Source organism: Polistes fuscatus, unplaced genomic scaffold (genome assembly GCF_010416935.1).
Source record: "Polistes fuscatus isolate 324 unplaced genomic scaffold, CU_Pfus_HIC Scaffold7, whole genome shotgun sequence".
In the NCBI taxonomy this organism is placed as follows: Eukaryota; Metazoa; Arthropoda; class Insecta; order Hymenoptera; family Vespidae; genus Polistes; species Polistes fuscatus.
In genome coordinates this window covers 2,331,200-2,358,779 of record NW_025113151.1, presented here as the reverse complement: position 1 = coordinate 2,358,779, position 27,580 = coordinate 2,331,200, and the positions used below count along the sequence as shown (strand labels likewise).

At 26.6% G+C, this 27,580-nt stretch overlaps 6 protein-coding genes across 12 annotated transcripts; 4 read left to right on the top strand and 2 right to left on the bottom strand.

Moving 5' to 3' along the window:
• Positions 1–2,404: 2,404 nt before the first annotated feature.
• LOC122524170 (zinc finger protein 888-like) lies at positions 2,405–6,446 on the bottom strand. Its single transcript, XM_043646274.1, has 4 exons — positions 6,189–6,446; positions 5,929–6,075; positions 5,612–5,686; positions 2,405–5,367 (listed from the first exon to the last, which is right to left on the bottom strand). The coding sequence occupies exons 1-4, from the start codon at positions 6,339–6,341 to the stop codon at positions 2,611–2,613; spliced, it is 3,132 nt and encodes a 1,043-aa protein (XP_043502209.1). The 5' UTR covers positions 6,342–6,446; the 3' UTR covers positions 2,405–2,610.
• A 726-nt stretch (positions 6,447–7,172) lies between these two features.
• Positions 7,173–10,104, top strand: LOC122524080 (peptidyl-prolyl cis-trans isomerase FKBP4). 2 transcript variants are annotated; one of them, XM_043646152.1, is made up of 6 exons: positions 7,173–7,353; positions 7,800–8,136; positions 8,252–8,372; positions 8,452–8,699; positions 8,784–9,293; positions 9,602–10,104. In XM_043646152.1, the coding sequence occupies exons 2-6, from the start codon at positions 7,801–7,803 to the stop codon at positions 9,767–9,769; spliced, it is 1,383 nt and encodes a 460-aa protein (XP_043502087.1). In that variant the 5' UTR covers positions 7,173–7,353; position 7,800; the 3' UTR covers positions 9,770–10,104. The 2 variants fall into 2 exon arrangements, with proteins under 2 accessions (XP_043502087.1, XP_043502088.1); XM_043646153.1 differs by having other exon boundaries at positions 9,591–9,709.
• A 439-nt stretch (positions 10,105–10,543) lies between these two features.
• On the top strand, positions 10,544–13,495 carry LOC122524081 (clathrin light chain). 5 transcript variants are annotated; one of them, XM_043646158.1, is made up of 7 exons: positions 10,544–10,646; positions 11,190–11,350; positions 11,731–11,808; positions 11,871–11,972; positions 12,117–12,228; positions 12,602–12,613; positions 13,117–13,495. In XM_043646158.1, exons 2-7 carry the CDS (start codon positions 11,200–11,202, stop codon positions 13,295–13,297), a joined length of 636 nt encoding a protein of 211 aa, XP_043502093.1. In that variant the 5' UTR covers positions 10,544–10,646; positions 11,190–11,199; the 3' UTR covers positions 13,298–13,495. The 5 variants fall into 5 exon arrangements, with proteins under 5 accessions (XP_043502093.1, XP_043502091.1, XP_043502089.1 ...); XM_043646156.1 differs by having other exon boundaries at positions 10,545–10,646; positions 11,689–11,808; XM_043646154.1 differs by having other exon boundaries at positions 10,545–10,646; positions 11,686–11,808.
• A 951-nt stretch (positions 13,496–14,446) lies between these two features.
• On the top strand, positions 14,447–18,030 carry LOC122523959 (transmembrane protein 62-like). The gene is made up of 13 exons (XM_043645952.1): positions 14,447–14,701; positions 14,824–14,935; positions 15,021–15,158; positions 15,243–15,569; positions 15,655–15,787; positions 15,863–16,018; positions 16,118–16,265; positions 16,357–16,479; positions 16,577–16,658; positions 16,743–16,871; positions 16,999–17,173; positions 17,238–17,462; positions 17,531–18,030. Exons 1-13 carry the CDS (start codon positions 14,498–14,500, stop codon positions 17,562–17,564), a joined length of 1,986 nt encoding a protein of 661 aa, XP_043501887.1. The 5' UTR covers positions 14,447–14,497; the 3' UTR covers positions 17,565–18,030.
• Positions 18,031–18,862: 832 nt separating this feature from the next.
• LOC122523958 (NADH dehydrogenase [ubiquinone] 1 subunit C2) lies at positions 18,863–21,239 on the top strand. Of its 2 annotated transcripts, XM_043645950.1 has the most exons (4): positions 18,863–19,134; positions 19,436–19,579; positions 19,835–19,884; positions 20,725–21,239. In XM_043645950.1, the coding sequence occupies exons 1-3, from the start codon at positions 18,969–18,971 to the stop codon at positions 19,882–19,884; spliced, it is 360 nt and encodes a 119-aa protein (XP_043501885.1). In that variant the 5' UTR covers positions 18,863–18,968; the 3' UTR covers positions 20,725–21,239. The 2 variants fall into 2 exon arrangements, with proteins under 2 accessions (XP_043501885.1, XP_043501884.1); XM_043645949.1 differs by lacking the exon at positions 20,725–21,239 and having other exon boundaries at positions 19,835–20,077.
• On the bottom strand, positions 20,586–27,484 carry LOC122523957 (chitin deacetylase 1). The gene is made up of 9 exons (XM_043645948.1): positions 26,904–27,484; positions 22,608–22,723; positions 22,393–22,504; positions 22,197–22,324; positions 21,898–22,103; positions 21,539–21,834; positions 21,221–21,467; positions 20,929–21,120; positions 20,586–20,813 (listed from the first exon to the last, which is right to left on the bottom strand). The coding sequence occupies exons 1-9, from the start codon at positions 26,956–26,958 to the stop codon at positions 20,711–20,713; spliced, it is 1,455 nt and encodes a 484-aa protein (XP_043501883.1). The 5' UTR covers positions 26,959–27,484; the 3' UTR covers positions 20,586–20,710.
• Between the last annotated feature and the right edge of the window lie 96 nt (positions 27,485–27,580).

Below are 27,580 nucleotides of genomic sequence, written 5' to 3'. Positions count from 1 at the left end.
GAGAGAGAGAAAGAAAATAATAAGAAGAGAAACAACAACCAACAACATCTTCTGATTGCAGTTAATCAATTTTTTTGTTTAGATAGGTAATAAGTTAGTAAAATTCATTGTGTTAGTATTAACAATTAAAATAATACGAATAACATGTATGCAAATCTTCTTAGATCTTCGAATAATGATGTACAGTCCATTCATTTTGTAACACGCTATTACTGTTACAATTAAGAAGAATCTTTTTGGCTGAAGACAATTTTTATTTAATTTATTGTTATTAAAAAAGAAAAAAAAAAGAAAAGCGTACCTTTGAAACCTTACACTTATCTATATGGTGTCATTGTACATAATAGAGTTAAGAACTTAGTAATATTTCAAGCTATTAGGTCAAATGTCACAGTGTATATGCGACACACAAGGTATATGTTAGGATACTATACTTAAATTAAATATATATATATACATACACATATACATACTAAATAACAAAATTCGGGACCCAAGAATATTCTTTTTTTATTCAAATATTATTTAAAAAACAAAAATCAGTGACTAGTATTGTTCTACTTAAAATATATATTGGTCATTAAGTTTTTTTTTTTTTTGCATAAATTTGTAAGCATTTAAATATCAAACCTTTAACATATACATATACACACTTTCATATATACATATATGATATGCTTTGTACATATATAATGTCTTTTTATATACAAAATAATAAGACTAGAATATTATTTTCAAAGTATTCTTTTTTCTTCTTCTACTTCTTAAAATATAAATTGTGTATATTCCTTATTTAAAAATATACGATTTCATGAAAATATATTATTTTATATTTCGCGTTAACGTGTTTTCATCCAAAAATTGAAACGTAAGCACAAGCGAAGTGAATTATAACATATGTGTCCTTCATTGTAAAATATAAATAATACTATAAGTTATTTGACATTATATAACGCATCATTAAAGGACCAATGTGTTAGATACACTATTGTAATGCATTTTTCTTTTTTAAAAATCATTATTAGGCGTTTACGTTTGACAATTTCATTAGAATATTTTATAAACGTTAACAAAAAGAAAAAAGTAGAAAAAAAAAAAACAAAAATAATTTTCATAAAATACACAAAAGCCATGTATTATAATTTATTAAGTTATGATGATAAACATTTTTTTCAAAATATTTCAAAATACGAGTAGAAAATAGATTTCGATTAAAATTACGTATTTTAATTTATAAAAACTCTTAATTAACAAATAATAATCAGAAGATATACGACGTATGTTATAATAAAAGAAAAAATAAAAGTTAATATTATAAATAAAATCATGCGTGTCCTTGTACACAATATTTATGTAAATAAAGTAGAATATAGTAAGGTTTTCAATTCAGCCTACGACTGATTATTATAATCAATTACTTTTTAATCCTTTAAAAAAATCATGTCTATATGAAGGATATCCAAAAAACTTCATAAATTGTTATGTAGAATTTACCTTCTGTATAAAAATTTACTATGTATATCTAATAAATGTCCTATGTATAAAATATATACTATATTTTTAATAACGCTGTTATTTTGGGGGATATAATTGTATAAAAAGATGCACGCGCAAATTCTACATCATCACCTGTATTAATTTTTCCAAATTTTCTTTTTTCTTTTTTTCTTTATTATTATATTTTCCAGTATTAATATCTCAACGGATTTATATTAAATAGAAATTAAAAAAATATAGTGTACAACTCCTTTTGTTTTTCATTCTTTCCTTCCTTCGTAATTATTTAATTATTTACAAAATATGTTTAATTTACATTGCATATAATTAATTATAGGTAGTCATATTTACTAGAAAAAGTTTGAGCTGTATTTTAAAACTATTATATCCAAATAAAATTATTACATTTGTTTGTATAAATATTAATTTAAAATATTAGTGTTAAATGCGTTATCTAAATGTGTTTATTTAAAAATAAATAAGAGAAAATATTTAACTTTTATATTTTATTTTATAAACATAACCACATATTTATTTTTGCTTTTAATAATAACAACTTTAGTTTGAAAAATCAAAACGTAAGTTTTACTATGCATATATATTTACAGAAACTCTTTACGTACAAATATTAGATTTACTAAAATCTAAATTCATATATATATTTATATTTTATTTTAATAGTACAAAAGTACTATAAGTAATATTCTAATATCACTTAAATTCTATGTTCTTTGAATTATATTGATATGACATAAATTATTCCCTCAAATTTAAAGAAATTAGATTCCAAAGTGAGACTTTGTTAAATCAAAAATATATGTATATATATTATAAAACATGTACATAAAAATTAAATAATTATATTGATCACATACTTAACAGATATTTAAAAGAAAATAATCGTAAATTTGTGAATGCATACATGTACATGCAATTCTCTTGTATTGTGTGTTTCCTTAACTTCAACATTTATACTAACAATAATTTTCATTACATAATCTTACATAAAAAAGAAAACCCACGTAACTTATTAATCTTACGATTAATCATTAGATTAACATTAATATATAACAATTATTATTATATCAAAAGTAAAGTTGTGGTATATTTATATCAGTGAGTTGCAACATGTTGTTGTAAATCTAGAAGCGTTGGAAATGGTTTTTCACATAATTGACATACATGCGCATTGCTATTATGTACATCCAAATGTTCGGACAATTCTTCTTCAGCTTCAAATAATTCATCACAGATCATACATTGATATTCATACGCCTTCATTCCTTGCTTCTCCCATTCTTCTATTGCAGATTCTTCTGCGTGTCCTTGCATATGTATTTCTAATAATATTTCTGACTTAAATGTTTCTGAACATTGTGCACATTGATGAGATGATTCTTTTGCTTTATCATTCTCACTTCCTATCGTAATAAGATTAGGATTATCGTCTTCGTCATCAAAAAGATGTTTTTCTACGTGTACCCCAAGTGCATCCTCCGATTCCATGGAATCGCCACAAATCGCACATTGGTATTGTTCTTTTCCTGTACTATGTTCATCTTCACTCATCTCTTCGCAATGTTTTTGTAAATGATCTTTCAGTACCTCCTCGTCTGTAAAAAGTTTATCACATACAAAACAAGTATAGGTATTTTTAGGTTTCTCGATACCTTTCATTCCATCTAATTTTGCGCCCTTAGAAATAATTGTACTTTCTAATGCAGTATTTTCTACTGTTTTCATATTAGTACCTACAATTGATTTTTTAATTTGATCCTTAACTGCAGTACCAAGCATCGAAGCGTTTCGATTACTTGTATCTGACAATTTTTTAGAATCAACTTTAGCTACATTTTCAATATTAAATTCGGATTGATCGTGACTTTCTAAATGATGCGCTAATAACTTTTCTGTTCTAAATACAAAATTACATACGTAACATTTATGTAATTGCTTCGTCGAACGACATACGTGTGATTTTACAAATCTAGCCTCTACAATTTCGTGACATCTTTTACAACGCATCATTTTATGTTTGTTAGGTCGTGAAATAGTATTGTCCACTTTATGCAATTTCATATGTACCTCGATCTCCGAACGGTCATTGAAAGATAAATTACATACACCGCAAACGAGTTTTGCATTTATCATCGAGTTGGTATTCATTAAATTTCTACGATTTTCTATACTTTGTCGAAATCCAGTTGTAGATTTTTTGGCAACGGGTGTTGATGTTACTAAGATATTATGTTCTGAAATTTTCTGAACTGATTGTTTCTTCAACTCTAGTTCTTTTTTAACAGATGACGAATATACTTTCGGATTAGACGATAACTTATGAGAAATAATTTCTTCCGATTCATTGGAATCTGAATCCATAGTAGATGTATTGTAATCATTGTATTTTTTAGATGGCACTCTTTTTCTCTTATGATGTAAAATTTCCAAAGGATTATTCATTCTGTTTATAGATTTATGCTTATCGAGAATGTGTAAATTATTAATTTTATGAAATTTATTTGCCTCTATAAAATCTAAAGCCTTTAATACAACAGAAGGTTGAAATTCCTTTGATACCATTGCTGATTTAACAAATTCTGCTGAAACGGTTCTGGATTGGCTATTAGAAAATTCAAATGATTTAAATGAGCCTTCAATATTTTTCTTTATCGTTTTTTCAATAATGTTTTTTAATTTTTGATCTAATGCTTGATAAGATGAGCTATAGAATTTTTGTAATTCTTCATTATTTAAATCGTTACTATTTAATCCAAACAATCTGTATTTCACTTTTTTTTCAATAAAGTCAGCTAATTCGTACTGAATTTGTTTCAAAATTTCTAATTCTTTTCCCTCCACTTCTATGTTCAAACATTTTTCAGTAAACTTTTTATCATTAGAATCATTTGTCGTTGGATGAATCCTACGTAACTGTACAGCATCAATGATATCTGTATTTTTTTCTTGACTATTTTCATCTATACTTAAATTTTTAGATTCTTTAGGTAAATTATTTAAGTGCATTTTGTTATTGTGTTCCGGTTTAGTTAATTCCAATGTCATTGTTACGATATATCTCGCATCACCAACTTCTAATTCAGATTTCACTGAATGCGGTAAAAATTCGTCCTGGTCGTTATTTGATTGAACCTTTTTGATAGATTCATCTGTAATATCGCACTCTTGGATAAAAATAGAAGAATTATCTTTTTCCACATTTTGTAAAAGTGATTTATTTGTAATTTTTTCTTGCATATTATCTCGCTTCGTAGATGGACTTTTATTCTCACTGGACACAGCATCACTATTGACCGCTGTTTGAGATCTTGTTCTTCTTGAATCTGAATCTGTATTGTAACTAATGTTGTCGCTATCGTGGTTAACACCATATTTATTACTTATATTACTTTCTAAAGTTTTGAGTACTTTGGCTAATCGTTTTTGTCTCTCAGCTTCTTTATCCGCATTTGTTTTAGCTCTTGCTTTCTGTACAGGTGATAATTGATCATCAGAAATAGAATCAGTATCTGAAGCACGTTCTCCTGTTGCTGCTAAAAGAGCCTTTTTTCTTGCTACCCAACGTTTGGTAGAAGCTCTTCTTCTCTCCGTCGTTCTACCTTTCTTAACACTCAAAGATTTAACTCTCATTGGTACTAAAGATGGTTTTACTTGAGTATTTCCTTCAGTTTCATTAGTTCCTTCAAATTTATCCATACCGATATTGTCATTAGTCTTTTGAGATGAATCTTTTGAAGATGCAGGCTCATCCTCTGATATATACATTTCTTTCAATGTACTCTGATCTGCCACGCAATCTACGCTTGCAAATTCCAATGGTATTAACGGAGGAACTTCTGATTTTAACTTTTTCTGAAAAATATTAATAATTAAAAAATATTATTAGATAACAAAATACATTTTAAAGAATATTAATAAAATTAACTTCTCGCACTATATAACATATGAGACTCATAATACGCTTTACAATCCAAAAATGAGAACACGAGCTCTATTCATAGTGAATCTTATAGGCCAAACATGAGAAGCGCAGAACTCTGCACATTATAACATAGAGCAATTTCTTAAAATTATTAAATTAATATTAAATTTATACCTTGTCATTAGAATCAGATAAAATGTCATCGCTACTCTGCTCCAATTCTGCAAGTTTTCTTTTATATTGCGATACCTAAAACATATTAATTTTATTTTAGAAACTATATTTATACTTCTTACAACAATAAGTAAATAATTGGTAATGAAACAATATAAAAAAATAAAATACAATACTTCAAGACCCCCTAACATAAATTATCTAATCAAACAAATAAAATATAATCCGTTCAAAGAACATTTGTTAACAGAAAATTAATTCTTACACATGAACAATAATACGAATTGATAATTTGAATTAAACATATTCAAACGTACTGTATTATCAGATGCTTCGGATAATTCCAAATGATTCAGCAACATTTCATTAGACTGTATAAATTGTTCTCTAAATTCACTCCACATATTCAATTTGTATAAGCAATGATAACAGAGGACACTGGGCAAACCTTTTTCATCTTTAACCTGAAAAAAATATAAAAAAACGATGAGTAAATTGATAGCTAATAAAAAGAGGAAATATAAGAAGGAGAAGACGAATGTAAAGATAAAATAATTAAATATTATAAACAACTTACATCAATGGAGGTACACTTGCTAAGATCCTTGATTTGCAATTGTAGACTATCATCGAATAAATTACTCATACAATCGTGCTCCTCTAAACAAAAACGACACCTCCTGTGCAGATTAGATAATTTTCGTTTCCTTAACATTTTGTAATTTGACATTAGCTAAATATTTAAAAAGAATATATTAATGCGTTTCCAGATTAAACGGTGCTCCACTTACTTGAAGTATGCACCGAATGCGATGTGGCGGGTGTACAAGCATTGGATAGCTTGATAATATTATCGATAAAGTCAACCGACTTCACTTCACACGTTGTTTTTTGAAAATAAATCCACACGCATCGTATTTATCTTACACAATTTTTTAATGACAAGCTTCGATAAATATTTTTTTTACTTTTTTATTACATAATTGATTTAATTAAATCATCAATCAACTAATTATATAATAATGTAATTAGATGTTTATATCTAATGAATCGTATGAATATAAGACATGTACAACTTTAAATCGATATTTAAGTAATAACTAATAATAGTAATTTCTCTTAAGAAAAATATATCCTAGTTATTTCATTGTGATTCTATAATGTTAAAATAGAATATAATTGTAATATTATATTTCCACTGTAATATTAAAATATAGATTTTACATTTGTATTCGATTATTATCGAATTTTTAATAAGCGTATTCGATTATTATCGAATTTTTAATAAGAGTATTCGATGTAATCTATTTATATTAAATAAATATTAAATAAATATTAAATTATATATACACATATATATTTTAAATATTTTATATGCTTATATCGAAAATGAATATAGTTTAAAATGAATAAATGATAAAATATTTAAATTAGCAAATATATCGATACCGAAATATAATCGAATCAAAATAAATAAATCGAAAGATCGAGATTTATCGACAGAACTATCGATTAATATTCTCGTTAACCTAATTTCGACTTTTGTATTGTCATACATATACGTTTTCTAGTAAGTTCTATGAAATTTCCTTACCCGGCGTTTGCAATAGAGCGACGAGACTTATAAAAAATAGTTTTCCTCGAAGATCTATCTTTTACATTCACTAAACGTCAAATAACTAAATCTCTTTGAAAGAATTTGACAGTATATATAAAAAATTATTTTATTAATACAATACAACGTGAGTATAATTTTATTTCAATTATATTTCAATCTTTTCTTTCATTGAATCACTATAATTTATGTTAATGTATTTTCATTTAAAAAATGCAGTGTAATTATTGTTTCATATTCATACCAAATAAAATACATTTTTACAAAAGTCTACTTTTACTTCGATTTTCATTTAAATTTAATTTCATTTTGTAAATTTAATTTAAATTAAATTTTCTATCTCACATATTTTAAAATTTCTTTTACTAATATTTTATATACATACTCTGATATTTATAAATTATTTAAGTGTAATTTTTATTATATATGAATTAATCGAATTAGTGATTAATAATTTAATTAGAAAAAAAGTATTTAATATACAACATTACAGTTTCATTTATTTATTTATTAGATTTTAAGTTAATATATGTTTATAATTATTAATATAATATATTTATAATATTTTTTTAGCATGGTTGCAATGGATATTTCACCTGCCAAAGATGGTGGTATTCTTAAAGAAATAATAAAAGAAGGTGTTGGCGATGAGCTTCCAGTAGTAGGAGGCTCAGTAACAGTGCATTATACTGGAACTTTGTTAGATGGAACTAAATTTGACTCTAGCAAAGACCGTAACACACCATTCAAATTTAATTTGGGTATGTCCGATGTTATTGCAGCTTGGGACATAGGTGTAGCTACGATGAAAAAAGGTGAAGTTGCGATGCTAACATGTGCTCCTGAGTACGCGTATGGAAAGACCGGTAGTCCCCCAAAAATTCCTCCCAATGCAACACTTAATTTTGAGGTAAAGAAAACATGCTTTTACGCTATATAAATGTATGAAAATATATTTTAAAAAAATAAAATAACGATAAATATAGTATATTTAATTAATTAATAAATTTTATATTGATTGTCAGATCGAAATGATTGACTGGACAGAAGAGGATTTAAGCCCTGATAAAGATGGAAGCATTACAAGAGTTCAAATTATTCCAGGAAAAGATCATTCTAATCCTCGTGATGGTTCTTTAGTAAACAGTATGTATGATCTCTAAATACTTCATTATATTTATGTATCAAAATAAACCAAAATTTATAACTAATTTTTCTTTAACAGTACACTTGACTGGAAAGTATAACGATGAAGTCTTTGAAGACAGAGATGTACAATTTTGTCTTGGAGAAGGAGAAAAAGATGGAATTGTAGAGGGTGTAGAAAGAGCACTTGAAAGTTTCAAAAGTGGAGAAAAATCTAAACTTAAAATAAAAAGTAAATATGCATTTAAGTCGGAAGGTAAACCCGAATTTAATATTCCACCAAAGGCAACTGTAGAGTATATCGTGGAATTGAAAAGCTTTGAAAAGGTAATAATCTTCTTGATAAAATGTTATGACAAATTTTCTAGTTTATTTTTTATCCTAATTATATTAATGATTTAATTGATATAGGCCGTAAGAAGTTGGAATTTAAATGGATCAGAAAAAATAGAGCAGGCAAAAATTTCGAAAGATAAAGGAACTAATTACTTCAAAGAGGGAAGATATAATTTAGCTATCAAAATGTACAAAAAGGCCTTGGATTTCTTATCCTACGACAAAGAATTTGAAAACGAACTTAAATCGGAAAGCCAAAGTCTACTTTTATCGACGCATTTGAATATTGCATTGTGTTATTTAAAAACTGATCAAAACTTAGAATGCAAAGATGCGTGTGGAGAAGCTTTGAAGATAGATCCAAAAAATGAAAAAGCATATTTCAGAAGAGGACAAGCCTATCTTGCGTTAACATTGCCTGATCTAGCTATTAAAGACTTCGAAGAAGTATTAAAAATAGAACCAAAAAATGTAGCTGCTACCAAACAAATAATTATTTGTAATAATGTGATTAGAAAAGAAATACTGAAAGAAAAGAAACTTTATGCAAATATGTTCGAAAAATTTGCGCAACAAGACAGACAGGTTTGTGAAAAATAATAATAATATTAATGTTAATATTAATATTGATATAATAATAATGATTTGTCAACTGCATTCTCTATAAAATTAATTTTTAAATATTGTATTTGTTTTTAAGCATTTGTATTTGTATTGTCTCAATATTTATGTTTAAAATTTAACAATACAATTTAAAAATAAATATCTGTGTGTTAATAGCAACAATAATAGAAATTTTTGTGACTCAACTTTCATCGTTAAAATTGATCACAAATGTTCTAATTATTATTCATTTTGTTACTTTTGACTATATACTATTAGTAATGTCGCAGAAAGAAGAGGAGAAGCTGCGACAACAACCAGATGTTATGCGTGGAGTTCTCGGTGAATGGGGACAAGAAGAAAGACCTGGTGGAAGAGATGCAACAGCTTTTGAAAAAGAAAACCCTAATATTCTAATGCTTAATGCTAATGGCACCGATGAATTTCAAAATATGTAAATAGTTTTTATCGTTGAGTATATTATTATCATCCTGCTGCCAAATTCTATTATTCGATATAAAATGGTGCCTTTAAATAGCACTGAGTTGATAAAAAGAGAGGTCATGAAAATTTTATATGATTCTCTAATCAATTTGATATGTATAATATATACCCAGTTAATTATATTTTTTATTTTTTAATATAATGTTTTGTTTCAAATGAATATATACATTTGAAAATTTTAGAAATACATAGTATTAATTGAGCAGAGATGTTTTATATCAAGTATCATCCTCCATTTTCAATACGAATATTTAACAAATTCATTAATAAAACAGTATCTGAAAAAGTATTAGAAGTTATAATTACATTTTATTACCACCTATCGAATTTAAAATATAAAATGATACACATTATCTGCATAATATAACTGCACAAATTTTGAATAAATAAAATACAATAACTAAATGATATAACCTATAAAAATATTGTTTTCTTTTTATTTATAGGTTATAATTCATTATCAAAAGCTCCATACGATCTTAAAAACACCGAATATTTTAAAACTCTACAATTATAGGGGTCATTAGGACCATGATCGTTCGAAAATTAATCGTTCAAATTTAAATTTAAAGTATAAAATAATAATAAAACTATAAGATCTAAAATGAATGTTTAGACCAATCATAAATCAAATTTAAATGAAATAAAAGTATACGATTACGTTGATTCGTCTGTTTTCAACTATGAATGGAAACATCGACTGTTATAGAAATTATGCTTTATACTTAGTGGCTGTGCGCATGTGTGTACTGCGCACTGTGGTATTGACGTTGTCAAATTATAATTGACATTTCACAGAAATCTAAAAGGTTAAAGAAAGGGGGTGTTACCGTAAGTAGTTTTTAAATAATGAAGATTAGTACATATTAATATTTCTAGGTCATCAAAAAGCATTGAAAAAATATATCTAAGAAAATTACTTTTTTTCATTTTAATAATAATATTGTAAATTATATATATACTCTCTATTTTCAATTATATACAATTATTTTCATGTAATTAAAAAATATTTGATTATTCTGACTAATGTTTTATTTTCTTTCATTATAATTAATCTTCATAATTTGTCATGTGTTCGAATCTAACCTATAATATTAAACTTTACATAGACATATATGTATATATATATTTCTTATTAATATAAAAAATATAATTAAAGATGTTAAAATACTTCAATTAGTAAATTAAATGCACGATACTTATATCTTTTTCTATTTTAGTTTAGAGTGTATATAAAATTGTATGACACCAAATTTTAAAATGATTTAATCTGCTGAAAAGAATTCTTTCTTTATAATTCTATTATTTCAAGTTTTTATAAAGATTTTGTATGAAAAATATTATTTTGGTAACATATTGTTTGTATTAAATTAGTTAGATAATCATGGACGCATTTGGAGATAATTTTGTAAACGACACAGAAGTAGATCCTGCTGCTGAATTTCTAGCAAGAGAACAGGATCAATTGGCAGGATTAGAAGATGAAATTCCTCCTGTCTCTATAGCTACCATAGCAGCACCTACTAATGGAGAAGGTGAATTTATAAATATAACTTTATTTTTTATTTATCAATTATAAAATTGTTATCAACTCTTTGCACTATGATTTAATATGCAGAGCTGCGTATCAAAGTTGATACTATATTGTATTTTATTTATTTTTTGTCTATAAGATTCGCTATAAGTAGGACTTGTGTTTCTCATATTTGTGCCGTAAACCATATTACAAACTCATATGTTGTTATAATGCAAGGGGTTAAAATAGTTTTCACGATAAGTGAATTATACTTTACATTTGACTTCAAAGGTGTTTTGTATTTTTAACAATTTTATTATACATAATGTATATAACAATTAAGTATATTTTTAGTAGAGGATTTACCTGGAAATTTTGGCAATTTAAAACTTGGTCCAGGTAGTGATGTCGAAGGTAGTTTTGAAATCATAGACACCATTGTACAGCCTACCGAATGTTCAACACTACCTACTCTAGGTAAAATATATATGCTCATAAGAATTTGATAATAAGAATATATTATTTACCTAAAAGTATAGATGCTTTTGTAGATACGGTAGCATCAGCGCCACAAATTAAAGAGGAGCCGGAAAAGATACGAAAATGGAGGGAAGAACAGAAAACGCGTCTTGAAGAAAAAGGTACGTCTAATAATTAAATTAAATTAAAAATTTTAAAAATACCTAATGACAAAATATGCTGACATCGTTATATCAAAATAATCTCAGATACTCTGTATGTTACTTGTAATATTTTCTATAGTATACATATAAATATTTAATTAGATGCAGAGGAAGAAAAAAAGAAGGAAGAATGGAGAGAAGCTGCGAAGAAAGAATTAGAAGAATGGTATAAACATCACGCAGAGGCAATTAGCAAAACCAAAACAACTAACAGGTAATTTTTCTATTTTCTTATATCCTGTACTTATATATTATCTGTAGTTGAAATCTAACATTTGTTCTATTTACATAAGTAATTACAGACACTAAAAAAGAGATTTCACTTTTGATATTAATTATTTATACTTTTGTTAAATGTACTTTTTCTTTATAATAAATGCAAAGCAAAAACTACAGGTATATTAACTTAAAAGTTGTTGTAAAAAATAAATATTTTTCATATTTTCTTTAACGAAATCGATAGTTACATATTCTTAATTACATTTATTAATGGTAGTTCAATATTATTATATACTTAATTTTAGGCTATCTGAATAAGTATGATATATAGATATATACATACATTATTTTTTTATTCTGCTTCTTAGGGAATCAGCCAAGTAAGTTACAATCTGTTTAATTGCATGTATTATTGCATTATTGATTGCATATAGTTGCAATGTGTATTGTATTAAGTTATCATATTACATGGCTTTGCTTAGACAGGTAAATAGACAAAATTTTAAAAAACAAGATAGATACTTTTATATAAATTAAATTCTAGAAAGCTAAACTTTTTTTTTTATTGTTACAAAGAATGTATCGCATATCATATATTTATACGTATCATACAAATCTGTCAATATATTATTATTATTATTTTAGTTTTTGTTAATATTATAATCTATATGTCTACTAAAAATTGTTATATAAGCATTTTTAAATGCATGTATACTGGCATTCACTTTGTAAAAGATTAAAATAATGCCCGCAAATAAATTAGACGATGATGAATTCTGCTTGAATTGTATATGAAAAAAGAACATGGATTATTGACAACTTATTATAAAATAAATGATACGTGATATGACATTAAAATTAATTTGGCGTTCTTAATTAATAGGAATGCAGAGAAGCAATTCGTTGCAGAAGCTGACGAAGTGGAGCCTGGTACTGAATGGGAACGTATCGCAAAGCTATGCGATTTCAATCCTAAATCATCTCGCACTTCCAAAGATGTATCTCGAATGCGCTCAATTATTTTGCAATTAAAGCAGACACCACCTGCTCCTGTTAATGTTTGATAGAATCAAAAGCTCTTACCTTATAAATTATAGGTATTATAAAAGAACAATATTAATTAAATAAATATTGAGGAAAAGATGTACGCAGATTCCAATCATATTATTAAAACAATAAGTTGGAAGTGTTCTGTTAACAACAAATGTACTATTATTGTGAATAAAAGTTATTAATAATAAATAAACTATATTCAAACTAAATTAATCATTAATTCAATAATTATGTTACCACTGCTATTACCGATCATTGGTAATAATAGATTCCTGCATTTATCAACTATCGGTAAGAGTAGATTTCTACTTTACATTTCTTTTTATTAAAGTCATAATATAAGTATACTTTCCTATACTTAAACTTAATACAAGAATAATTTACAATACTATACTTAAAAATACAAAATAATAGAGGCCTGAAAAAAATTTATAAAAAATAATCTAACAACAAAAATTGTTTTCCATGATATACCTTTTTTGAAATCAATCAAATTATACCTTAGAATTGTTTATATCATTAAAATAAAATATTTAATTAGCCTCTTGCTGAGATATCTTATGTATACATGCTTTACAATTCTTATACATTATATATATATATATATATACTATATATATATATATATATATATATATATACTATATGGTACTTATACTTTATATATATATACTGTGCAGTATATTGAGTTTATGCTCTTTAATCAAGATATATACATATTTTTATACATTATTGTTTTATAGCTTTTACGGAAATTGTCATGCGTATGATGTACTAAATATATTTTTACACATGTCATCTTATCATCGACTCATACTGATCAGCTGTTAGATGTAGATTTGTCGGCGCGTAAGTCGTAATGTAAAAACTGTTAGGGAACAAATGTAACCGAAATAAAACTTTTTACTTTGAAATACTTCAACTGTCTTCCTCCCCAAAAGATATATACAAATATAAATTGATTACTTGTGTGTATCAATAATTATAAACTATGTGAATGTCAATCTAAACAGAACAAAGAAAAATTAACTTATATTAGTGCAATAATATAATATACTCCAAGTATCTTGTTCTGGAAAAAAGTACTTTTGTGGAATTTTATGTGATAAGTATATGTAAATGTATAGTCACATATGATTATTATTAAAAAACGAGTAATTATTACACAAAAATTAATATATATCTGAACAAATTATACTAACTTATTTAACATGAAAATAGCTAAATCAACAGTGATTCTTCTAATTTTTGTATTAATGTTATCAATTTTTGTGGCTAACGTTGCCGATCTAATTAATGTTGATTGTCATATATCAGATAATACCATATCATGCAAAGGCATAGAGTCGGAATGGCTACATCCAAATTTATATCGAATAACAGATTCAGACGATCACTTAATATGGTTTATACAGGTTAGTTATAAGTTAAAATATTATATGTTTATTAGTTTGTAAATACTATGATTGTTCATTTTTAAATATAGAATCTTTTAATTTTGGATTCGATGTTGTTTATTTAATTATAACTGTTTCAGATAACGGATATACATATAAGCGTATTTCAAGACCCTAGAAGAATATTAGAATTACAAGAGTTTTGCAATGTAACAGTCACAACTATTATGCCTTCAGTTGTCCTTGCATCGGGTATTTTATATCGGATAGATATTATTTATTATTATAAGTAATTATCTTCTTAATTACAATACTATAATAGTATTTATTAACATAGGTGATTTAACCGATGCAAAGAGTAAAGATAAAATGGGTTCCAATCAAATATTACAAGAATGGATATATTATAAGAACATATTAGAAAATACAAATGTTAAAGACAAAACATTATGGCTTGATGTTAGAGGAAACCATGGTATGAATTTAAATGAAAAATATAATAAGCTTACTAATTCATGTAAATAACAGTAAACATACTTTAACAAAATTTGATTTTTAGATAATTTCAATGTTGTAAGTCTTGAATCTAAGAATAATTATTATTCGAACTATTCTATCCAAGGGAAAAAATATCCAAGATCTTACATGCATAAAGTGACTGTCGGATCTGAAACGTACTCATTTATTGCTATCGATGCTTGTTTGAAACCTGGGCCAAAAAGACCATTTAATTTTGTTGGCGTTTTGGACAAACAAGAATTAAGGAAGATAGAAGAATTAGTTAATGTATCTAATTACAATAATGCAGATTATATCATTTGGTTTGGACATTATCCGACGTCATGTATATTATCTCAATCTAAAACGAATATCAGAAATATTATAGGTATATGGCTTATAAGTAATATATGGCTTTATCCTTTTTTATTGGTGTGCATTTTTCTTTACTAATAATGTTTATAATATTAAAGGTAGATATAAAGAAAGCATGGTCTATTTATGTGGTCATTACCATACTCTTGGCGGTACGGTTCCAAACATGTATACGAAACAACAAGCGGGATTTCTTGAATTAGAATTGGCAGATTGGAAAGACAATAGAATGTAGAATTTTTCATCTATTATTTTGACATGCTATTGAAAAGCCTAATTTTACTTTCTATCTATATTTATTATTAGGTATCGACTTGCAGCGATAGATCACGGACAGTTCTCATTCATTGATATAAAACATCAAGATTGGCCTGTTGCATTGATTACCAATCCAAAACATGCTCTTTATATGATGCCTCGTAAAGAAAATATTAATTCCATTATTAAATCTACACATATAAGGTAATTTTATGAATTGTGTTAATTCTTATTAAATATCGGACTTACATTTATAAGAATATATTTAAATTAATAAATAATTATAATAATATATAAAAATAGGGTATTAGCATTTTCAACAGCATCAATAAAAAGTGTCCAAGTACAATTGAATAACGGGCCCTGGCTACAATGTAAACACATAGAAAGATCACTCTATGCTGTAGAATGGAATCCTTTGGAGTATATCAATGGAATTCATTATATTCAAGTTCTGTATAATTTATAAGTATTGTATTTGATAAAAATGTATTATATTGCATATAATTATATGTCTGATTATTATTATTTATATTTTACAGGTTCGTGTAGTGGATGAACAGGATAGAGAAAAAGTTATAACACAACCTTTTTCACTTGATGGGTCACGATTATCTTTTGGTTTTTTACCTAGACTGATTCTTATGTCCAATGTTAGTCATATCGTAAGTTATTATTCAACATTACATTACTAATCATTTAAATATTTATAATAGTTCTTAATCGAATAATTGTTTCATCTATTTTTATAAATTTATTTAGTTTCAGTTCTTATTTGGAAGTGTACTTCTATTAATAGTAGCACCTCTGTGCTTGTTTCGATTCCTTCATATACTTTGTGAAGGTAAATTAAATAATTTATTTTTTATAATATTTTTTATGTCTGCAAAAGTGAAAACAATTCTTTATTATCAACTTCTTTGATTAGCAAAGCGTATGTCTCGTCCAAGGATACGTATAAAATTCTTCCACTGGTGGATTAGAAAATTATGGATATTATCTACCATCGATCGTTTATTTTTTCCTCTAGTTCTTTATGCTTTATATTTAACTGTTGGTAAGTTATTTATCTTTCATTATATTTAGTCAATAACAATGTGACATGTTAACACGTGCAATACATAAAATACAAAAATCAATGTATAAAAGTATTTATTAATTTGATCTAATTAATTTTTATTTAGGTCCATGGACTATCGGTGAAGTGATAGAAAATCATATAGGAGTAATATTTGCTTGGGGTACATACGTTGGAAATTCATTTCTACCTGGAGCTTTTACTTACGCCTATGGATTTTTCCAATTATTTTCTTTCCATTTACCACTCATGTTAATCCTGGCGCATCAAGCGGATAAAAGGTAAAATAGAATGTAATAAATAAAAAGTAAAGTATCCTACTCTTAATAATAAATAATTTAACAGATTACAAAACACGGAAGGAACGTATAACAGATCATCCAAAATTTGTTTCTTCTGGCAAAATTTACCAATTATATTATTAATTATAATGCAAGTAAATATGGCGTACTTTTTCTGGTTGGCGTACGGAACGCTTGCTACTATTCTATGTCCTTTACGCACTTGGAGTATTTTCTTAGCATTATTTTTGTGGCATCAGGTCAATACAATGCCACAAGCATGCTTCAGGTTTGTAACAAAATATAATATTGTTTAAATTGCATTATAATATATTACATGGTTTTTTTTCATTTCAGATCAGCATTGTCGTTATGGTCTGGAATTGCTTGACTTGTACAAACAAATTCTCATTAAATGTAAGTATAGAAAATTAACGACGAATGAAGGAATTTATCATTTACAACATCAATCATTACAATTTACGATTTGAATTATTATTTACTATAAGACTAATGAGCATTGCACGCAATGTGAGATAAGTATTTATTTAAAACAAGAAAAAACAATACAAATGATATGTTATCATTTCAATTGTTAATAACTTGATTGGGATTCAGGAAAATCCTTTTAATCACTTGTTATGCATTTGTAAGTTTTTATAAATATTTCTATCTATGAGTTTTATTCGTACAAATAGTATAAATTATTCACTTATTATTAATCAAATCTTTAATCTTCAAATGCAATAAAATATAGCCATATAATACTATCTTATTTATACACTTTAATATGTGATACGTTTTAAAGAAACAGGTGATTAATTAATCTAGGAAATAAATCCACCGTTTTTCTCTCATTACTTCTTAATAATATATTATTAATACAATAATTATAATATTATAAAATCTCCCGAATATTAATTATTCCATTTTAATGCAAGACAAATCATCTTCCTTAAAACAACAGCAACAAAAATAACAATCTTAATTAATACTATATATTTTTCTACATCTAACTGTACATTATGATATGATATACTGTGTAACGTTATTATTATTAATTTTATTTTTTAAAAGTTTTCTTTTTAACTATTAGAATATAGTTACTTTATATATTAATTAATGTATAATATGTGAAGTGCCATCAATGATATTACTTGAATTATACATGTCATAGACTTATTTTATTATGAATAAGATCGTACTATCTTATTCATATAGTAAATACTATTTACTCATAGTAAATATTATTTAATATTTCTATTCCAAGATAATATATATATAAGTAAATTTATTTAAAATATATTTAATAGTTATTTTATGTTAACAGTACTATTACGTTATTATTATTATTATTACAAGTGATGGTACTTTTCATATAACAATTGAAAACAAAAATTGCTGTGCTATATAAAATAAGTATTGCTACATATGTGCCAATAAATGTTGTAGATAAACAAATTACTATAATCATTTCTTCTTATTTTATATTTTAACAACACGCGTATCTATAAAATATAAAATAAAATATACACGATAGTGGACTATACAAATATATAAAAAATAAGAAAAGAATTATAAAAAGTTAAGATCATTCAAAAGTATATTAAAATAAATAATTTTCGAATGAAACTATTGAATTCTAATTTAATTATAATTTGTATTTAAAGAATCAAAATAGCGCACTTGTTGGTTCAGTTTATCTCCGCTAGAGAGAGCTGTAAGTACTTACGTACTCAGACTGTACTTTTGAGATAAACTTAAATAATTAATTTAAACAAATTATTAAAGAAAAATGGCTGATAATCCTGATATTCAATGGGCATTGAATATTCTTACACCTGATCCTGATTATGAACCTTCTCTTTATGAAAAATACGGAGCGCTTGTCGGAGTGCCACTTACATTTTTTGGAGGAGCATGTTTTCGAAATAAATTTTTGGGTAAACCCCCGTTTGCAGGTAATTAAATAATTATTTATAAATGTATTAATTATATTTACATAAAAATATCAATCTTAAATTTATTTATTTAAATTGAAAAGGCAAAAATTCAAATTAACAATTGACGCAAACCTAACCTGCATTTGTATATATGTATGCCGATTATGCAACACTTGACTTACCATCTATAGCTTGAATTATTTAAATATAATTTTAATTGATGACAGTAATTAAATGATCATAGTAATATATCTTCTTATAATTATTATTATTAATGTTATTATTATTATATTATTATTATTATAAATTTTGTTTACAGGTTTGCAAGTACACATAATTGCAGCATTACTAGGATTTGTAGCAACATATAAAGTATCAGAATATTCGGATAATTATTTTGCGAAAAGAGATCAGATGCTTCGTCACTATGTTATGTTACATCCAGAAGATTTTCCAGAGCCTGGTAATATGAAATCATTTTATATTTAATACGTTCGCTACCAGTGTCATCACATATTTGTGACACACCATTGAGATTTCTATTGAGATCCCAGCATCACATATTTGTGATTGTAAACAACATGGAAAATGAATTATAGGATGTAGTTGAAATCTCTTTATCGCAGCGTGATATAGCAAAAGTGTTAAATTAATTTCATTTCCTCGATCTTTCACTGTTAAACATTTCAATGAAATAATATTCCTTTTATTCTTTCAGAACGTAAAAAGTGGGGTGAAGTGTTCGAAAAATGGACTCCGAACCGTTAGGTAATATAGTTATTTAAACAATATTGTACTCGATTATAGAGCTATAATTGTAGCTATAATATCTTCTATGTATATATATATATATATAATTTTCAATTATATTATCACATAGAATAATTAATACATAAAATATTTACCTCATCTAGTGTCGTTATGTTCTTGTTAACATAATAAATAAATTAATCTGATATGATTTGCGTGTAAATTTATAAAAGTAACAGAACAGATCAAATAAAAAAATAGGCCTTATTGTACATAATTAATATTAAAGAAATAATATTTTATTAGTTTAAGTAAAAATTAAGATTAAGCAAAATTGATTGAAAATTATGGAAATAATGGATTATTTAATTATACATATATTTTAATCGAATCTGTCAAAATTTATTGTGAAACAAAACAAAAAAGAAAAGAATTATATATCAATGAAGAATGAAATTTGTTATAAGTACGTGCAGAAGGAAAAAAGACTAAAATATTACAACCTCATATGATTTTTATACAATTAATCAAATTGATCAATGAAATATAGATTGTTTATAGCAAATTTTTTTGTTTTCGACAAATTTTGTCATTCTCCTTAGATATCATATGTATATATATATGATATATATATATGATATATACATATATGATAATAATACTTCCTTGAAATGAACTATAATATTTATAGGTAATTAGCACAAAATTTGTAGACATTCTTTACCAACGAATAATCAATTAACTTTATCACACATAGCAACTATTTTGACGATAACAATAAAACAAAATGTAACTTAACTTGACAATCATAATATTACACCTAATTTTATTTAGAAATTTTCATTTATTTCTTTTCAGGATTATAATTATCGTTGTATAATCCAGTACCTTTCGCATCTCCCAACCAAGGGTATTTATAAGGACATTCTCTACATGTTTCCAAGTACCTGTAAAATCATTTGATATTATGTTACATAATATTTCATTTAAGCTTCAAGTATTTATACTTAAATCTGCTTAAAAAATTTTGTAAATATAATCAATCTTCTATCTTTAATATACCTAGTTGTAGTGAAATTGGATTCTGGAGGTTTAAAGTCCAAAGCGCACTTATTTGGATTATTACATGGTGGTCCAGGAATATTTTCTTTTTTCTTACATGACCAACCTTCAAAGTTATGTAAAGATTTAACTGGTTTTGGATCAGTTATCCAAGTTAATGCTTGCGTGGCAGTCACAAAGTAAACGTCTGGTCTGTAAGAAAAAAAATATTTTATTAATACAATCTTTTTAAAAATATGCTGACTATATAGAAGATTTGTATTCAAATATTAGAAAATAATTAAATATTTACAATGTTACTGCCCAATCAAGAAATTTAGAAAGTCCTCTTTCAAGTTCCTTTATTTGAAACCAATTCGTATGGAACGGCATCATGTACGGTGCTCTATTTTGTTCGTAATATCTATTGAAATCTTCTTGTAACCATTCAAATACTTCTTCAGGATCATGATTATGTAATACGCATTGATCCAGATAAGGACAATGTCCACCCTCATAACTTTCAACATAATGAGCATTTAGAGGTATTTCCCATACTCCTATAAGATAAATGAAACGTCTTATTCATATAATAAATTATTTATTTTTGTTTATTTGAAGTAATGATTACCTGGAAATGATTTAGTAGGACAGGTACCAGCTTTACATTCATGGGGTATTTTGTAATCAAGAGTATATGGCCATATTGGTGTTTTTAATGGTGAAATTCCAATACTACTATCATATATATAACCAAAATCTTCCAATACTTTGTATTGAGTATTTCTACCAGGTTTCAAGTATGGTCCTCTCATACCAACAATTTCATTAGCTGAAATGTTACTAAAATGTTTGAGAATTTCTCTCATTCCAATCATCTCACCGACCCATTCTTCGTACCCTTTATCTTCTAATCCTTTTTGAAGCCTAAAAATATATTTAATTTTAGAATTTTACTTGGCAAACTAAAACAATCATTTGCATACTTACGAGATTGTTTCCGTTGCTATTTCATGACCATCGTGCGCTAAACTTTGTACCATATTATAATTACAATATTCGTGAGAAATGAAAAAGGTACCTTTAAGTGGACAATTATTAGGATTCAATCGATCTTGTGTAAAAATCTTTTGATAATGATCAAAATTATTATGATTTATTGCTCCATCAAATGTTATTATTATCATTTGTGGTGTCTGTAACAAGTAAAATGTATTAAATAAAAAATACAAACGTTTTTATAATATCATTTGATGAGATATGAAAATTCAATGTAAAAAAAATTATACTTCTTCCGGTTGAAGACCACCAGGAATAATCGTTCCATCTCTTGAACAAAAACAGTATGGAAGTTGACAATTTGATGTATCACATCTTTCAGCAAGATCCGTTGGAGGATCCGTTACCGGAGGTGGAGCTGAACAAAAAATATATTTATCAGTGAATAATTAAAAAAGAAATAAAAACTTATTTTGGTATACTTACTTGCAGCAATAGGACCACAACGAGCTTCATTTTTGAAGGTGCAGAATTTACTGATATCATCAAAGTGTAATCCCGAAGGACACCTGTTTAAATACGGGTATCCATCTACACACTGTCAAAATATGAATTATAACAGAGTCAATATTTTGTTAATATTCTTTGTAACATAATTAAAACAAATAAAATATTTGATTATTTATTAAAATTAAAAATACCTGATAAAATCTTCTGCAGGTCGCAGGATCGGCAAAATTTCCATTTCCCTGACCTTCCGGACACGTAAATTCTTCATCTTTTTTATCTTCGTCCTTTTTATTCTTTTGGCATTGTACTGCAGCAAAAAGAAAAAGAAAAACAAATATTTTAGCCTTGACATAAAAAAATAAAGAAAAAGAAGAAGAAGAAATAACATGACGTCTTTTATGGGTTTTACGAAGAAGGCGAAGGATTAATCATTATCATAGATTAAAAATTAAATTGAAAGTTGGTCGTATCGGTCGAAAATGTCAAGGCTGAAGATTTAACGTTAGTTAAAACAGGATGAATATAATAGCATAATTGTCTCTATGTTCCACATTGACTAGATTATTTCATTTTTTTTCCTATATATATTATACATAGCTTATGATTACTTAAGTTGATCGTGTGACTCGAAGAGTTGAATTAATTTCTGTACGGTGTTAAGTCAAGATATTTATCTATGTCATTTAATATATGCAATAATCAAGTATACGTACAATCTAATCGGTTAATTATTTATAACCGTAGGCTTTCGCGATAAAAAAAAAAGAAAGAAAAAGAAAATAAAAGAAACAATTTATGTTATCCGTAAGATGATCTTATCTTCGATGAAGGAAGAAGAGTCGTTGAACTCTCCAACGCGGCAGCCATATCATCGGAATTATATTCGCTTCGTGTTATCAACGACACCCACCATTATAAAATAAAGATATATAATTATTACCAATTATCTAAGAATCGTTTCGAATCTATTAGAAATGATGTTATTCTTTTCTTCACCATAAACTATTGTAATATGATACCCTCTATAAACGTTTAATCTTTCGAAAGATTAATAGTTGGATTATTTCGTAACGAATTGACTAAACAATAGGAGGATGCGAGTCCTATCAACAATAACAACCTGTGCACACGATTATACTTTTAATTATTTCTATTTTGCATTGTCTTTTCTTTTTTTTGTTTTGTTTTGTTTTATTCCTTTTTCTTCTTCTTTGCTTTTAAATATTTTTCTCGTACATTTTTATTTCTTTATAGGAGAATACACAACGTAAGATACATCATATCGTCATCGTGATCATCGATGAAGATGAAGATGAAAGTTAATGCATATATTCAAGGAAACTTACATATATACAAGAAGCAAAGAAAATGGGTTGAGAGAAATTCAAAAGATTATCTGAAAAGAGAGGCTTGAGAAAGTGATGAAGAACGCGATTGTGACATACCAATCTTGTACCTGTAGTAACCGTGCTAAAACGTGTTTTTAAAATTCGACACACAAACCGAATTATCATGAGGATCTCTTTTTTTCTTCTTTCTTTCTTTTCTTTTTCTTTTATAAGTTTTGAACGTTTGTCACGACATTGAATTTCTCGCGACAGGGTCAATAAAAATGACACGAAGTAAATCGAGTAAATATCATTTGTAGTATAAAAAGAATTTTGATTATTAAAAGTAGGAAGAGGAACCTTTTACAAGGTCAACGAAATCATTTCTTTCTTTCCCCCCTTTCTTCCCTCTCATCATAAATTTATAATTAAAATTATTCAAGAAATTATTTCTTGTGAATTTCGAAGCTTATTTTTGTTTTCATGTAATTACATAAGATCGTTTTATATAATGGGTATATTTTATAATTAATTTTTATTTACAATGTTAATTTGGAATAAATGAAAATTGTTTCAAAAAATCCATACATAATGTTACACATATTTATACTAATTAGAAGGAAAGAAAAATAACGGAGACTCGTTTTACTTCAACAAGCGATTTTAACTAGTTTTGGTAATTCTAACGTTAATTAAATACGACACTTTAATAGGCATATATACTCGTAGTGTTACATGTTGATACGAGAAAGCAAATTCTTGGATCCTAACCAGTCCCCCTCTGTTATTATTTTCTAAACAAATATCCATCTTGCATGATATTCCTTCTTTTTACACACTTTCGATATTTTCATTTACATATAAAAATCCTGTTATGTTAGTTTTATATATTTTATAAAACAAGAAGTACATTTAATTTATATACATTATTTATTATTTAAAAAGATTACTACAATTTGTTGGTCATTTAATTCTATTAAATTTAATTATGCGCAAAATTATATTTTCAATATAAAAAAATCAAGTATCAATCTCAAACGCATCAAAAATTTTCTAACAAATTCTACAAACGAAATTAATCATTTCGAATTGTTTAATTTTTATACGAACAATTGTAAAATGATGAAACGTCATTTGTTTTTCTTTTTGTATATTTACTTATATAATCGTAAATATTCAATTATCGAACAATAAAATAAATAATTATTCCTATATTATATAATTGACAATGATTATTTTATTGTTGTTCCCGTAGACACTGAATAATGATTTAAACCTTTCAATAGAGATATTAAAAAGATTTAATATCGATGTTTCTCGTTATATTCAAACGAAATGTTATTCGAATGTGTTAAAATCATGTGCGTATACGCAGCCAGGAGAAAGTGGCCAACGAGGAAGAGTCTTATGCTTGATTTTATGATTGTTAACACACAAACCTGATCTTAATCCTGACACTGTTGTGTGAAACAACTCAAAGATGTTACAATACGACGAAATTATTAAATACTCAATTCGATTAGGTAATAAAATGTTTGTTGATTAATTCTCATTAATTCAATGATCGATGTTACAATTAATTATTATACAAAGAAACGATGGATTTTGTTTCTTATAAATTTTAATCGTTTATTATCGAGTTTTACAATTATTACGCATCATTATTTAATATAAAATCATTTCGATGATGGTATATAAATTGTGCTTGTTGTGTAGAGATGTCAAAACGTATATATACGTTTAACTTGCAAAGTGGAAAGTGAAGGTACCGGTGTGGCAATGACGTTGTACCTACTAGCAAACTGTTCAGGTGCAACATTTCTATTTGTGTGTGTGTGTGCACGTACACGTGTTAATATCTTTCTTCTTGAATCCTGCTATAATGCCATATGTGCAGGTAGTCAGACTTATGTAAATATATGAGTGAAATCAACGAGGATGCTGTTTTACCAAAATATTCATCTCAACGCCTTTGTTCTTAATTCGAAAAATAGAAGAAAAAAAAAGATGAAGAAAAAAAAGAAAAAACATCCGCCACGACAAAGGATCATTAATTATTCCCAATATTGTCAATCCTTTTTCTTTCTTTTTCTTTTTTAATCCATTCAAAATCAAAATTCATATGCGCAGGTAGGGGAGACTTATGTAAATACGAGTGAAATCAGCAAGGATGTTGTTTCATTTAAATGTTCGACGTCTTTGTTCTTGGATCCAACGCGAAAAATAATAATTATTCTCGACATAACTCTTTTCGTTTTTTTTTTGTTTTTTTAAGATCGAAATGAAAATTCATGCGTGCAAGTAGTAGGGATTTATGTTAAAGAAAAAAAATAATTAATATAATAGTGAAACTTATTTTTTTTTTGTAAAAAAATAAAAGCCTTTTTTGAGACAAAAAATACACGAAACCAACATGGATATTGTTTAAGTACAAAAAAATTCAACGCTAAAATTATTACTTTTTCTTTTACGATTAAAAAAAATCATAATCTTTTTCCATTTAAAAAGAAAAATTCGCGAATCCCTTATTAAAATACTTTTATTAAACTTGCGATTCAAGTTCCAAGAAATAATTCCACGTGTAGGTGAGCAAGAAAGATCGCGTTGAATTCCAATAACAAGAACGTTCGAACGTACAGCCAATATAAAGAAGAGAATTCCTCTTATTGTAATGAAATGTAATGGGGGGAAACTAAAGAACAGCAACCTTGCAAGAAATAGATAGAAGATATAATAATTAAAAATTGTTAACATTGATCTATAAAAGACAACAACAAAAATTCCCGGATGAGTGTCATCGATAATAAAACTCGATGAATCTCGATCGGTCGTCTAGTTTCGCAATTTTCGAAAGGGATTCGCGATGTTTTACGAATTCAGACGACAAGGACAACTGGATCTCGTTTTATCCGCGACTCCAAGCAATCTCTCTTTTTCTCTCTCTTTCTCCTTCTTTTTCTTTCACCGTTACCACCTCTGTTTCTCAGTTACGTATGTAATAACGCAAACGTTAAATAAATTTAAAAGAAAAGAAAAAAAAGGATGATTTAACATTCCATTAACTTTCACACTTTCTCGATGACAAAATATTAATAATAAAAAAAAAAAAATAATAATCAAATAAAATAGCGAACGGGTTGTGAAATGTTATCTTCCTACCTGTGACAATGATGATCAAGATGACGCACAAAAGCGTCTTAGGTCGAAACGACATTTCTTCTTTTTATTTTTATTGGGTTGTCTGGTTTTGATCGTTCGTTCGTATCTACTTGGAAATATATTGTCCGTTTTTCCGAATAAAATGAAAAAAAAATATATATTGCTATTACTTCTGCCGTATTGTTATACCAATTCGTAGTCCTTGGTACAAAAGAAAAATCTTTTATCTATCAATGTGACTAACCACCGGATAGCACGGCTCCACGACACTGCCAAGAGATGATAAATCGAACCGGTATTGCCCTCCGCCACGATACTAAGAGAACCCACTTCTTCGACAGGGAGTTACAGTATTCTTCTCAGCTCATTGGTTGACCACTTTCTACGAACGTTCGCTGAGAAATGTTGCCTTCTAAATGAGATGGACTACCTAAGTATCGTATCATTCTATATCGGCGACCATATTTATTTTTCTTTCTTTTTGTCCTTATTTCCCGACTTCCGTTCTCCAATTTTTCGAAATATCAATAATAATTGGTACTGGTTTTTTGAAGTTATTTTTTTTCTTAGTGTGATAATAATTTTTTGAATTAATATTCTCTATTAATATTAATATGAGTTATTGCGTATTTTAATTATCGAACAGTTAAAAGATGAAAAATTGTAGAATTAAAAAC